The sequence below is a fragment of the Alexandromys fortis genome, unplaced genomic scaffold (genome assembly GCF_014885135.2).
Source record: "Alexandromys fortis isolate MF-2015 unplaced genomic scaffold, M_Fortis_MF-2015_v1.1 scaffold_21, whole genome shotgun sequence".
NCBI lineage: Eukaryota > Metazoa > Chordata > Mammalia > Rodentia > Cricetidae > Alexandromys > Alexandromys fortis.
Window position 1 is genome coordinate 11,976,068 of NW_026067905.1, and position 15,220 is coordinate 11,991,287.

The following is a 15,220-nucleotide window of genomic DNA, read 5'->3' on the forward strand; positions in this document are numbered from 1 at the left end:
CTTTTGTAATAATGGGAGTGGAGGTGAGGACAGAACTGAGAGCAGCATTAGAAAAGATTATTGTGGTGAGTAGAGAACCTTGTATGTGGATGGGCTGTGCGGACTAATGGACATAAAAAAGCAACTAAAGCAGCATGCAGGGGCTGGAGCAGAGAGACTAAGGCTTGGTGACGGTCAAAACACAGAGCGACTTGGAGGTGCATTTTTCAAAAGCTCATTAGAAAATCTCTGTAGGAATTCAGAAACCAAATTTAGAGCTGACAATACATAAGATTTTTATCCTGACTGCCTTTTCCCTTTCCAAGGAATTTGTTGCCTTCGTTTATAGCAGAGTTCCCAGCATTTCTGCTATTTCGGTAGTCTCTTTTAATGTATGGTTCTTATTCAGTTGCTTTCTTTCTGACTGAACATTATTCTGCCAGGATTTTCTGACTGACTTGGTGATGTCTGAGGTGGATCGTTGTGGAGAACATGATGTCTTGATCTTCAGAGAAAACACCATTGCCACTAAATCCATTGAAGAATACCTCAAGTTGGTGGGACAACAGTACCTTCATGATGCACTGGGTATGGAAGAGGAAGATATTTATCCTCTTTCCCTTTCAGTTTTAACTTCTTCTACCTCCTAGGTCAAAGAAGTTAAACTCAAACTGTGTATGTTCATCTGACTTGAGTGATTTAGACTTCAACCATTAACTGTCTCTGCAGTACTTACCAGTAGAGTAACCACACATGTTCATTATAACATATATGAAAATAGAAAACCCTTCAGCATATATAGCCACCCCAAACCTCTGCATTTCTGACTCAAGGATATATAATAGTACTGATGGATTTCACTACTAGAACTTAGGTGTCTAATTTTCCAAACGTACTGGGTGTTCATACTGTGATATGGCTGCATTACTTCAGTCTTAAAAGAACTAACCTGCCATTTATTATGCTTTCAAAATTCTCATCATACATAAAGAAATATTTGATAGTTCCTACAGTTCTACACTTCTGTTTTAAGGTCTCTAACTAGTAACTAATTTTTGCCTAATCATTAGTTGTTGGTGACTAAGCCACTCACCTGATTGGTTAAAAATTAGTTACTAGTTAGAAGTTGAACTGACTTGGCAATTTGTTCAGTTTGTAGGAAAGATTGATTAAATATTATAGAGAATTTGTAGACTTTCTAAGTGACTAAGGATAGTGAGTTTCTTTGGGGTTATTTTATTTTTAATCATGTATGTCTTTTCATGGGTATGAACACTTGAGTGTAGGTACTCATGGAGCTTGAGTTAACAGACAGTTATTGCTTGCCAGATGTGAATGTGGAAATCAAACTCCGGTCCTCTACAAGAGCAGTACAGGCTCTTAAGTGTAGAGTCATCTCTCCACCCATGATAACATTCTTAGAAGAAACAACAGAAATCATGGAAGTAGTAGGCCTTGGGAAATTATATGTGTTGACTTGAAGTTCTAATAGAAATTTGGGGAGAGTTTAGGTGAAAAAGGCAAATTAGAGCATATGTCTAGACAGATGTGAGAACTCGGGGACTGACTTATGTAGAGGAGTTAAATGAAGCTAAGAAATTACCAAAACAAAAAGGATAGAGCCAAAAACACATCTCATGAAAAAGGGAGATAAAAAACAAGGAAAATGATCAGAGGGAAAAAATGCAAAAAAGAAAACCATGGAAACGCAGGCTCAAATACCAATACAAAAGAGAGTAAAGGAGTCAGAGAAGCGCTGCTTTTCATAGTACCTCCTAGGTGGTCAGCTCCATCAGGATGAAGTTGAATATGTCCAAAACTGATTGGGTGGATGAGAAGCACATGGACACAGGCATTCTTACTGATGCTCTGGGTGAAGAGTGGAAGGGTTATGTGGTCTGAATCAATTGTAAGAACAATGAACAAGGTTTTCCCTTGAAGCAGAGTATTTTAACCCACATCTGGTGAATAAGGGGCTTTCTTGTGATAAACCAAGGATAACTGGAGAGAGGAAGAGCAAATCTGGATTTGGATGCATTGTGGATGGCAAGCTGAGTGTTCTCAACTTTGTTACTGTTTAGAGCCCAAAAGAACTAGCACAATCTGCAAACTTTTCAACTCTCTAAAGATGATGGCCACCAGTATGTTGTCAAGAAAGCTCTTAAGCAAGGAAGGTGAGAAGCCCCCAAGATTCAGCATCTTGTAACATCACGAGTCCTGCAAGTGCTCTAAAGAAACAACACACTAAGAAAAAGGAGGAGGAGGCTTCAAATATGCCAAACTTTTGGCCCGATAATTAAAGAAGCCGAAGAAATGCTACAGGAACAGAATGCCAAGAGATGTAGGCTGTCTTTGCTGAGAGTGTCTATTTCTAAGTCCAGTCAGAAATAAAGAATCTTTAAAAGTAACAAACTGGTTAGATGTTGAGGACAGGGAGGGTCAGAAGCTGAAGATGCAGCTCAGTGGAGTTGGAGAGATGGCTAGGTGATTAAGAGCACTTAACTGCCCATTTTTAAGCATTCGTGATACCCTAGATTCAATACCCAAGACTACTGTTTTTATTCTTACATGTTTTATTTATTTGTGTGTATGGGTGTGTGTGTGTGTGTGTGTGTGTGTGTGTGTGTGAGAGAGAGAGAGAGAGAGAGAGAGAGAGAGAGAGAGAGAGAGAGACAACAGACAGAAAGAGACAGAGAACAAACACAGCTTGTAGTTGTTTATCTCCTTCCACCATGTGGGTGCCAGGGATCCAGTTTAAGTCATCAGGCATTGTAGAAAGCTTCTTTGCTCACAGAACCATCTTGCTAGCCCAATACTACCTTTAACAAAAAATTAGATGGTAAGAAAAATAGTTGTCAAATTATTTCACAGTTTAAAAATTACTCGTGATTCTTCAGACTGTTGTATCAAGAGAAAAGGAGCTGGGCAATGGTGGCACACGCCTTCAATCCCAGCACTCACAAGGAGAGGCAGGCCGATCTGTGAGCTTGATGACATCCTGGTCTACAAAGTGAGTTTCAGGATAGCTAGGGCTACACAAAGAAACCTGTCTTTAAAAAAAAAGGAATTAAGGAGGAAAAAAAGAGGAAAGGAATTAAAAGGGGTAAAAAGTAGTAACTGGTTGAGAAATAGAGCTGTGTTTACAGGAAGCAGAATAGTAGTGACAATTTCTACTCTAAACAAGAGTTGTTGTTTTTCACTTCTGTTTATCTTCAAATCTACTCAATTGCTTTAATGTAAGATCTAATAAGAATTATGAGAAAACAGTTGATTTTCATTGACACAGGAAAGATGCTATTAATCTCATTTACATAGGCACTTAACTATGGTTATACATTTTATGTTAGTATTTGCTTTAGTTCTGAAATGTAGGGACAGACTCTGGGTGGTGTTTTTTGTCTTTTGTTTTTTTGGTTTTTGTCATTTCTTTTAACTAAATTTTGATGCTGTTAGGGGCCAATTAGAGCTCAGAAATATTCTGTGCCGTGGAGGTATGTGAGGACGGATGGACGCTTTTAGCTCTTGTGCTTGAGATTTCCCAGTGAGAAAAGGAAGTACTCTCCACGCCCCCAAAGGTGTGCCTTTCTCATTATAACAGGCCACAAGGCCTTCGTGATTTTCAATTATTTCTATGAAAGATATTTACCCAGCGTCGTTATAGTTCAAGCTGAGGCCAGAGAACGGGATTCTTGACCTGTTCCTGTATTGTGTACTAACGCAGTTACCAATTAACAAATCAGAATCCTCACACTTTGAAACACTGTATTGAGATGATAAGGACCACTTAAATACAAAGATGAAGACAGGGGAAACAAGAAGAAAATAATACAGACTTTTAAACTGTCGATCTTAGATTCGGGGACAATGACAATGGAGGCCAGGCCAGGGCCACAAACTCACAGTGCCCCTTGCAGATGTGCTTTTGCTGGATGCGTGTTTAATAGAGGACACACAGCAGCAGTGACAGGAGCCAACTTTTGCCCAGACTTAAAGGGATGACACTCAGTTACACTGCTCATCCACACTCACAAGCCCAGAGGCGATCACAGGCATCTTACAAGTGTTACTGGGTGCAGGTTCAGTCCCTTCCCTTGACAAAGTCAAGTTTACACCAGTGACCTGGGGCAGCAAAACTTCCTCTCATCTGTCCAGCTCTCCCATTGTCCAGCAGAAAGAACCACTCAAAATGAAGGAGGCTTCCTGCCCCTACACACGTACTTCTCATTTGCTCCTAACAGCATCAAAATTTAGTTAAAACAACAAAACCCTCAGCTAGACTCTGTCACTACATCTGAGATTCAGCGCTTCCAAATGCTGCTCTCTTCTCAGGAAGGGGCAGTTCAGACTTAGAACGTCATGCACAATGAACGTGCTGGCACAAACTGATACACATATTGCTGAAGGAGTCGTCCAGTACCCTTTAAGACAAGCAGGTAATAGTTAAACAAGCAGAGTGGTCACAATGGGCTTACAGCAGGCAACATCCCCTCGGGTTATTACAGACAGAGGGAGACTCAATCTGTGTTGTCCTATAAAAGGCAACAATGAAGCATTTCTAACAGTGTTCTCCATTCTGTGAACATGAAGGTGAGAATATTCATATTCTAAAGATCTGTTTGCTTAAATGGATTTCTGAATTAAAGCTCCAAATGACAAATGATTACCAGGTCCTTTGATAAAATAGTGAATAATTAAATATATGATTAGCTCAGTAGGCATGAAAATTAATTCATTGAGCATGGGAAACAATTTAGATAACCTCACAAAGATCTCTGGTTAACATCTGGTTAACATTTCTGTGACCTAAGAACATGGGTTAGGATAAAGAAAATGGCTGCAGCTTCCCAGAGCATGAAAACAGTTAACTCATAAGATTCTCAGTACTGAGACCAGACTCTTCTTCCTACTGAAATTTTGTTGTATTAATACACTTTAAGCAAAAAGAAACAAAGAAGTGCTGTTTATGTCGTTCATTGGTAGAGCACTTTCCTGACACACATAAGGCCATGAGTATAGCCCACCCATCCTCAAAGAAAGTTGCCATCATAATGTACAGTATCAGCCAGGTTCTTAGCCTGTCTTGATTTTAATAAAAGCATTACTCTCTACTGAGGAAAAAAAAAAGCTCTGTTCTATTTAGACTTAAGTCTTCCATCTGTTTGCTCCCTTTACCTGTCTGATTAAAGTCAATTTCTTGTTGCTGTCTTGTGGCAAAGAAGAAATAGCATCTGTGAAACATAAGTCTTTTAGAAGGCATAATTTCCAGGCTGGTGTTAGAGGCAAATGCCTGTCAGCAGTAATATGTCAACACCTGTTAAACAAACCTCACATGAAATGTTGCTGATAGTAACCATTTAGCAATTAACATAGAAAACATGTAATAGAACTGAGCATGCTTGCATTTTCATCATCTTAAGGTAAAGGCAGGACTACTTACTGAGTTTGCAGTCAGTCTGGAGTTCGTGAGACCTTTACTAAAAAGACGGGAGGTGGGGAGTTGGAGAGATGGCTAGATGATTAAGAGCACTTAACTGCTCTTGCAGAGAACCCAGGCTGAGTTCCCAACACCCACATAGTGACTGACAACCATTCATAAATCCAGTTGCAGTGAATTTGATACCACCTTCTGATCTCTGTGACACCAGACACTTCGGTGGTACACATACCGTCACATACACATAAAATAAATCTAAAATTTTTTTAATTAAAAAAATGTTTTCAGCCGGGCGGTGGTGGCGCATGCCTTTAATCCCAGCACTCGGGAGGCAGAGGCAGGCAGATCTCTGTGAGTTCGAGACCAGCCTGGTCTACAGAGCTAGTTCCAGGACAAGCTCCAAAGCCACAGAGAAACCCTGTCTCGAAAAACAAATACAAAAAAAAAAAAATGTTTTCAGAGAAGGGGGTGGAAATATGGCTAAGCAGTTAAGAAAGCTTGTTTGCTGCATAATCATAAAGTCCAGCGTTTGGATACAGTACCCACATGACAAGCTGGGAATCTGCAAACAGCTGTGCCTCCAGCTCCCAGGATCTGACACTCCTGGGCTCCATGTGTAAAGTCATGCTTATCTCTTCACCTGTGTTTATATTCATACAAACAAGACAAATACAATGCTTTCTTAAAATTCAAAGAAAACATGATAGAACATTTTGAATACACACTAAATATTTAAACTCAGTGATTGCCCCTTTTAGCTCCCCCCCCCCAAAGGCAAAGGAGCAAACTCAAATAATTTTCAAGTAAGTACCTTTTTAGGTACAAATCTATAAAAGCTTCATCTTAATTTTAGCATACTACACATTTTCAGACATGCATTATAATTCCAAAAATGAAAACAGTTTTTGGGTTTTTTTTGTTGTTGTTGTTGTTGATTTGGTTTGTTTTTTTTTGTTGTTGTTTCTTTTTGAGACAGGGTTTCTCTGTGGCTTTGGAGCCTGTCCTGTTACTAGCTCTTGTAGACCAGGCTGGCCTTGAACTCACAGAGATCCACCTGCCTCTGCCTCCCAAGTGCTGGGATTAAAGGCATGCACCACCACCACCTGGCCCAAATTTTTGGTTTTTAATAAATTTTTTTATGATATCATTATCAGGAAAATCTTTAGGCCCTTTAGTGCTGGTACAATTTTTGTCTGGACCCTGAGTAATCTATTGGATTGTTTACTTGAAGAATGAAAGAAAAATAGTTTTTGCTTATATTATTAATATTTCCTTAGAATAGGCATGACCTAAGTGAACACTCATAGCAGAATGTTACAGATTTACATTGTAGCCAGTTATACTGAATTATTCGATGCTGATAGTTTTAAGTTTTACAGCTATGTACCTTTCAAATGAAACAGATTGAATGGAACATGAAATGAACACTGTCTTGTGGCGATTGTTACCAATTTGATGATTTTACTTAATTAAAAACTATTTTAAAGTAGCATGTTTTGTACATAATAATGTTATGGAGGAAGGTCATATTGCATTCTAAAGGATTTTTTTTTCTTTCTTTCTCTCTCTTTTTCTCCTTACTATAACTCTAAAAGACAGGTCTGATACCTAAATAAAACAGACAAAGCTCAGTCTAATTAAGTAATGTTCCAAGGCCCCTTAGTTAAGTGAGGAATCCAGGATGTTACCATAGCACTCTTAATATAATAGAACATGTTCATAATCTGTTTGTATGTGTGTGTGTGCGCATGGTGCATGTGTATGTACCACTTTGCTTCCGGTTCCCCAAGAATGTTTCTTCTAAATAGGTTTCCCATCCCCTGTAATAGCTATTTTTAAAAGCTTTCCTTTACCTCAGTTATAATTATTTTGTCAAAAAATGTTTCATTTTGTCCCTGTTATTTTTTTTAAGAAATTACTCTTCTTCAAAACCCTCTTATGACTAACTTGAACCTCAAGTCACATCCACAAATTGAGAAAGATCTTTAAAAGGTCCACTCTTTAATGAAGAGGGACCTGTAGGCAAACTATGCTTCCATCTCCTATAAAACCTTACTAAGCTCCTATCCTGCTTTTTTGAGAGTGATACAAGGGAGGGGGTAATGAATTTGAACATAATTGAGATTTACATGTGAACAAATATGCACAAAAGTATAAACATGGACCGTCAGAAGACACTGAAGTAGTATACCTTATAGAGGTAAACAGATAAGTGATTCCAAAGAATAGTAAGCATATCCTTGTAGATATCCAAAGATTCCTAAGAAAATGCTATCTGGCCAGTGATTATAAACCAGTGTCTATGGGAAAGCATATAAAGTATATATAAAGAGAAATGCTGCAGTTTTGTGTGGAAGGTTAAATTACTGTCCCCAGTGCTAACAGTAGTGCTGAAGAGCCTTGTTTGTGCCCGTGTTTGACACCAACATTACTCCTAAAACTTTAGTTGGTTATCTGTTCAGTCAAACTTGGGAGTTATTTTTCCCCTCTGGAATAATGAGATTACTTACACTAGTTGGAGGAACTCTGTAAAAAAAGTTCTTGATAATTAAATATATTTTGGGTTTCCAATAAAAGATACTGTATTTTTAAATCAAATCATGGCTATTTTTTTTTAAATAATGATGATGCTGGTGATTGATTCTATTCTGCTTCCAGGATAAAGAGAATAAATGTAATGCATGGGAGGAGTACACTTCATGGTTCCTCCTTGCTCAGAGTTTCTTGTTCTATTTAGGAAAGCTTAGTTTAGTTATAGTACTTGTCACCTTCTCTCTTTGGTTAGGGGAGTTCATCAAAGCCTTGTATGAATCAGATGAGAACTGTGAAGTGGATCCCAGCAAGTGCTCATCTAGTGAGCTGATAGACCATCAGAGCAACCTGAAAATGTGCTGTGAGTTGGCCTTCTGCAAGATCATCAATTCCTACTGGTGAGCTTGTGTCCTTGACACTTTTTCCATACGACTTGAAGGAAATTGCAAGATTTCCCTCCCTTAGGCCTGTCTAAACTCTAACTCTTCATTGTGAGCAGGACTTCTGAACTCCTCTCTAAATAACCCTTCCCAACTGTTAGAGCTGTACTTTCTAATACCTACAAGTAGAGGTTGGAGGTGGCGGTGGGGTTGTTTTGTTTTATTATTTATTTTTTTAATATTTGCTAGTACGGAGCAGATGTGTTCATAAATTTTGATCTTTGGCTCTCCCGCAAACAAGTGGTGAGTTTGGGAAGATTTTTCATGAACAGCCTTTAGGGATATTATGGTAAGCTATGTTAAACCAGGTTGTTTAGTAAGGAGCCTCAAGCTGTTTTTCCATTCTGCTAAACTAAATTTGTACTAATACAAAACTTATTACTTTCCGTTTCTAGTCTCCACTTGGCCTTCTCTGACTATTCCACCTCCTGTCAGCTATGACTCAGACTGACTCCCATCTCTGAGTGTCTAGTAGGTCCTCCTCCTAGCTCAGTTGTAGAACAGGGGCATCCTGGGTCAAAGGGGTCACTTTCATAGGTTATGACACTTTACATTTAGAGGTTTTGGGGGTTTTTGTGTATATTTTTCCCCTTTTGTAGTGTCTTCCCTCGTGAGTTGAAAGAAGTGTTTGCATCATGGAAGCAGCAGTGTCTGAACCGGGGCAAGCAAGACATCAGTGAGCGGCTCATCAGTGCCTCACTGTTTCTCCGTTTCCTTTGCCCAGCCATTATGTCTCCCAGTCTTTTCAGCCTGATGCAGGAGTATCCTGATGACCGCACATCTCGAACTCTAACTCTTATTGCCAAGGTCATTCAGAACCTGGCCAACTTTGCCAAGTAGGTGAAACTACCCTAACCCTTTAAAAAGCACCTGGCTTTAAAGAAACACATGAGTTTTTAGATGAGGCTGAGAGCCGCATTCCCACTCCTACTAGATTTTTATTGCATTGTCAATAAAAATTTTAAAATGGAAACAAATATTAAATAACGCTGGTATAAACATTTAGTAACATCTGAAAATGTTTATAAAGGATATCCAATAATATGTAAGTGGTGATAACTAAATTAAAGTACTAATTAAAGATAGAATGACAAATGATAACATACGCATTATTTTAGCAATGTGAAACCAGTATAGGAATCAGAGTGCTGGGAAAAGGCTAGTGGTATTCTTACATTGCATGCACTAGGTCCAGGTTCAATCCCAAGCATCCATCAAAAACATAAGTGTCATGAAAACAGGCAAATACTGCGGTTACATCATCTGTTGCAAATAGGCTGGCCACTTCTAACAGGTGGTATTAAGAAAAATGCAGAAGATGGAAGGGCATTTGTAGACAATCAAAAGAAACCAAATGCAGAAAAACTGCCATTGAAACAGACTGTCTTCTCACATATTATTTTGTAAATTTTTTTAAATTTAATTTTATGGGGCTGGAGAGATGGCTCAGAGGTTAAGAGCATTGCCTGCTCTTCCAAAAGTCCTGAGTTCAATTCCCAGCAACCACATGGTGGCTTACAACCATCTGTAATGGGGTCTGGTGCCTTCTTCTGGCCTGCGGGCATACACATAGACAGAATATTGTATACATAATAAATAAATATTTTTAAAAAAATTTAATTTTATGTGTATGGGTGTTTTGCTTATGTATAACACTTGAAATTTATTGGTATTATAAGTTAGAAAAACAATCTGTAAAAATTATTTGGGGGTCCGTCAAGATGATTCATCAGGTAAGGACACCATCTGTCAAACCTGACAACTTGAGTTTAATACCCGTTCAAACCCACATGGTAGACAGAAAAAAACAGCGTCAACATGTTGACCTCTGACTTCTACATGTGCACCATGATGTACTAACACCACCATCCCACACATACAAAATAAACTAATGTAAAGGGTTTTTTTTTTTAGCTATTTGGGTACTGGAAAGGCAGCTCAGTGGTTATGATCACTTACAACTACTTCATTGGACCCAAGTTTGGTTCTAACCACCCACATCAGGTAGCCCACAGCTGCCTGCAAATCTAGTTCCCAGGGAATCCATCACCTATGCCATCAAGGGGCACCCACACTCACAATCACATACATACACATATAATTATCAAAATAATTTTTATTATTTGGCAAAAAAAAGTAGAATCTAATTATATTAGATGAATCATGAATATGTTTTAAAATCTTTAATGTGAAATGGCATTGATTTATATAAGATACTCCTTATTCTGGAAACAATGGACTCTAAAGTATGTAGAGGTAGTATCTGTAATTTAGTTTAAAATGATTCTAGATTTTAACAAAAGGATATATATCTGTAGAGAATGAAAGCAAACCTGGAAAACAAAAAAAAAAGGTGAACAGTTGGTTGATATAGATGAAAAGCATATGGATGTTTGTTCGTTATATATTCTTTTAACTTTCTGTAGGCTTAAATGTATTTTCCAAAGGAAGTTAGGAAGCCAGGAACAGTGGCTCACACCTTCAATCCCTGCACTCAGGAGGTAGAAGCAGGTGGATTTTTTTAAGTCCAAGGCCAATCTAGTTTAGGCCAGCCAGCCAGTGAGACTTCTCCAAAAGAGAGGGGGAGAGAAGGAAGGACCAGGAAAGAATTCAGACTGCTAAAGTGATCACAGATATATTTAATATTGAGACAGATAAGCTTCTACCAACAATGTATGGAAGAAAAACTGCCGTTGAAGCAGACTGTCCTCTCATATATTATTTTGTAAATTTTTTTTAAAACTTAATTTTATGTGTATGGGTGTTTTGCTTATGTGTAAGCCTATGTACCACATGCATGTGCGGTGCCTATAGAGGCCAGAAGAGGGCATCGGATTCTCTAGAACTGGAGTTAGAGACAGTTGCAAGCCACCATGTAAGTGCTGGGAATAGAACCCAGGTCCTCTGGAAGAGCAACTAGTGCTCTTAATTGTTGAACCATCTCTCCAGCCCTCTAATAGAATTCTTTTGAAGTGGACCATATAGCTAACACAGAAAAATTTGCCCATATTTGAGTTACTTCTAATAAAATTATTTGTAGGTTATGTTGGGGCAGGTTTTATAGACTTAAAGTAGGAAAATAGATGGGCGGAAATTTCTTCTTTGATGAAATAAAGAACATGAACAGAGACTTAGAAAAAAAGTCTCCTCCCATACAGTCTCCTCTTGTGTAAGGGCTGCAGTTCATGGTTTTAGTTACCTGAGATCAACTGTGGTCCAAAAATATTAAATGCAGCATTCAAACCATTGTGAGTAGGAGATATCTCCTGATGTTTGACTAGCTCAGTCATCCATTTGTTCTCTGTATCCATGCAGTGTATACCACCTACATTAATAGGCTCTTGGTTTTCAGATTAACTAATGACGTAATAATGCTTGTATTCAAATAACCTTATATTACTCATTAATAGTCCCCACCCAAGTAGAAATTGTCATACTGGCAATTTGGATGTGATGAAGAGAAACTATAAAGTCCTTTTAAATTTGGGTTGGATTTTTTTTTTTTTTTTTTGGTTTTGTTTTAAGAGTGCATTATAGGGCAAAATATAGGGAGTTCAATGATACCTGCAGTTTCAGGCATCCATTAGAGGTCTTTCAATATGAACCATGGGTAAGAAAGAGACTACTATGAAATATATTTGGAAACTAGAAATAAAAAAATAGCAAAATTGGAGATTATATTGATGGGCATTTGGTAGATAACTAAGGATTATATTATGTGAAAATTTTGAAGACCAAAACAGGAATTTTTGTCTTTACTTTTGAGTTTTTCAACATGAGTTAAAGAAATATTAAGAAAGAATATTTTAGCAGTTACAACTTAAAATCCTTATCATCACAAAATAAAAGACATGATACCTCTTTGTAAGTCAACTCAAAATGTTAACATATCTTTTCTTGACTTCCGTTCTGTCTTATTTTCTCACCGAACCCAGGTTTGGTAACAAAGAGGAATACATGGCATTCATGAATGACTTTTTAGAACATGAATGGGGAGGAATGAAGCGGTTCCTTTTGGAGATCTCTAATCCAGACACCATCTCAAACACCCCAGGCTTTGATGGTTACATTGATCTGGGCAGAGAGCTGTCAGTTTTGCATTCCTTACTGTGGGAAGTGGTTTCCCAGCTTGATAAGGTAATGTCGGGGAGTGGTGGGAAATGGAAGATACAGAGCCTTAGTGTCCAGATTCTAGAGATCATCATGATGACAGCAAACAGCCTTTCTGCTGGTGACAGCAGCCTCTTGTTCTAGACACCATCATTAAGTAGGTGATGTACACCAAAATTCTTGGAGAGCCATGGAATCATTAATATATGTTTAAATAATTACCTGAACTAATCAAATATTCTGTAAATTTATATATATGACAACTTGCTTAGAAACTATTTTCAGATATTACTATATGCATCCATGTATAAGAAGAAACTTCATCTGGTAATTTCTAAAGACAATATTTCTGTAAATTTATATATATATGACAACTTGCCTAGAAACTATTATCAGATATTAGTATATGCATCTTTATCTATGTAAAAGAAACTTCTGGTAATTTCTAAAGACAAGATCTTTTTAAAGTACAAGTTTAAAAAATATTGTTCATCATATTCAAGTTAATTTCACCATGGAGAAATTGTTCTTCCCATTGTGTAAGTCAGGGTTGGATATAATTTTCAGCAGTAAGAATCACATAGGATCTGAAAATACAGATGTTTTCTTTATCTACCAATGTGAATTAAGAACACAAAAATAATCATTTTCTTATGACAAAGGAACTTTATTTCATTTTAACAACTAAGTGTAAAACACACCAATCATTTTCTTCATTCTGGATTTTACAAAGAGGAATAGATTCTATAGTATAAAATAGTTCAATACTCAATGTTATTTTTCTATAAGGATTTATTTTTCTTAAATTTTCTTATCTATAAAGTGTTATTATCTAATGTATAAGAATAAACTTCTTAGTAAATTTTACTTTCTAAAAAAAATATAGTTATGGTACTTAAAATGTTTATAAAACCATAAACCATTCTTTATCCTCAAGAACTACTTCTTTACTTTAAGAAATGCTATGTGGATACTCAGTTGAAGTTATGTAGAAAGTAAATTCTTCTTATGTGACTCTTAGCTTAGCATTGTTGAGCAAGTAAAAGCATTCTTCAGATGACATTCATACCTGCCCTAGCAGAGTGGAAGAGTGCCAGTTAGCGGGAGCATGCAGCTAAGTGTTAGAGCACCTGCCTGGCACGAGAGGACCTTAGGTTTGAATGTCAGCAAGGAAAGCACACGGTATAATACAATGATAGAGTACCTGCCTGGCATGAACAAGGACCTGGGTTTGATTGCCAGACACACTGATCATTGAGAAGATAACGATCTAAAGGTATCCATGGCTGCTTATCCTAAACTGCATAGTGATTGAGGGATTCCATGAGAACCCATGGGGATAAGAATGCCATTAGGGGAAAAATGATGAAGATAAGATAAAAACAATTATTTTAAAAGGTGTTTTTAGATAGCTACATCAGTAAGATACACATACAATTGTTTCATGAAATAGGTCTAGTTTATTCATAATCAAAGTCTTTTTTTAACAGGTTTTTCTATGTGAACACACTTCTTCATTTTTAGTCTTTAGACACATCTCAGAGGAGAGAAAACCCCCTTATTTTATTATTTTGGTTTGGTTTGGTTTTTAACAAAAGACTCAGTTGACAGTGAGTCAAGGTTTCCAAGATTTACTGAAATAGTGGATTGTCCTGTAAACTAACTGCACACCCTGCAGTTCTCTGGGTCCCTGAGTGCAGCACCTTCCTGTATGTTGGCATGCATTGCTTTCCTCACATAATCCTTTTCCTTCGGAAGTTTCATCACGCTGGCAGTCATCTGATCCCGAAGTTCCTTTGGTTAAAAGGTGTTTGGTTCTTCCCTTTCCCTCTCCATCTTGGTCTGGTAGTCACTCAAAGACTTAGTGTGCTTTGCATGCATATTTTAGTCGGAATGGCAATAGTTTGTTTGTTTGTTTGTTTGTTTTGAGCATGACTTTTAATTTTTATTTGCATAATCCTAATTTCTATTTCCTTTCTTTCCTCAATGTCTACTGCACCTTGTTCCGCCTCCTCCATTCATCTCGACGCCATGGTTCTGCTGCTCCATAACAATGCATTATGAACTTGCCACTCCCATGTACAATACCTACCCTCCCTCCAACCTACATTCTTCCATCAATGGGCATCATTGTCCCCAAAACAATATGTTGTGGATGTCACAATGCTTATTGTCCAATTAGGGTGAAAATTCCTTCCTACAGGCAACTGTGGCAAAACTGGGGCCTCTCCCTCGTGTTCTTGCTGATATTACCAAGTCTCTGACTAATCCTACACCAATACAACAGCAGCTGAGACGCTTTGCTGAGCATAGCTCCAGTCCAAATGTCAGTGGAAGCCTCTCCTCTGGGCTGCAGAAAATATTTGAAGACCCTACTGACAGGTATGAAAGAGAGGATTTGAATGCTGCTCCTCAAACAGATAATGTGTAAATTTGACAGAAACCTACTTACCTTATTTTTTTAAGTTTGCAACTTATAAGCTATGAGCAACTAAAAAAAAAATCATCTGAGATAAATCCAGTTGTTTGTCACAATGCACAACAGCCAGTATTACTTATTTTCCGGGATGATATTGTAACATTTTATAGTATAAATATATACAAAGATCTGTCTGTCATGTTTCATGGAAGATGAAGGGCTATTATAAAATTGATGTTTTCATGTAATCTACTACTCCCTAGACAAGTGGTTCTCAACTTTCCTAATGCTGCAACCCTTTAATTC

The 15,220-nt window shown here is 37.6% G+C and overlaps 1 protein-coding gene across 4 annotated transcripts in view; it reads left to right on the forward strand.

Annotated features, from left to right (window-relative positions):
• Rasal2 (RAS protein activator like 2) overlaps nucleotides 1–15,220 on the forward strand; it is a 287,249-nt gene that overhangs the window by 248,112 nt on the left and 23,917 nt on the right. For 3 of the 4 annotated variants that reach the window (XM_050135132.1, XM_050135134.1, XM_050135133.1), the window contains 5 exons: nucleotides 423–567; nucleotides 8,199–8,343; nucleotides 8,985–9,221; nucleotides 12,321–12,522; nucleotides 14,678–14,877. In XM_050135132.1, the coding sequence (XP_049991089.1) occupies nucleotides 423–567; nucleotides 8,199–8,343; nucleotides 8,985–9,221; nucleotides 12,321–12,522; nucleotides 14,678–14,877 (929 nt within the window). The remainder of the gene's footprint in view (nucleotides 1–422; nucleotides 568–8,198; nucleotides 8,344–8,984; nucleotides 9,222–12,320; nucleotides 12,523–14,677; nucleotides 14,878–15,220) is intronic. The other variant, XM_050135131.1, reaches the window with a different exon arrangement.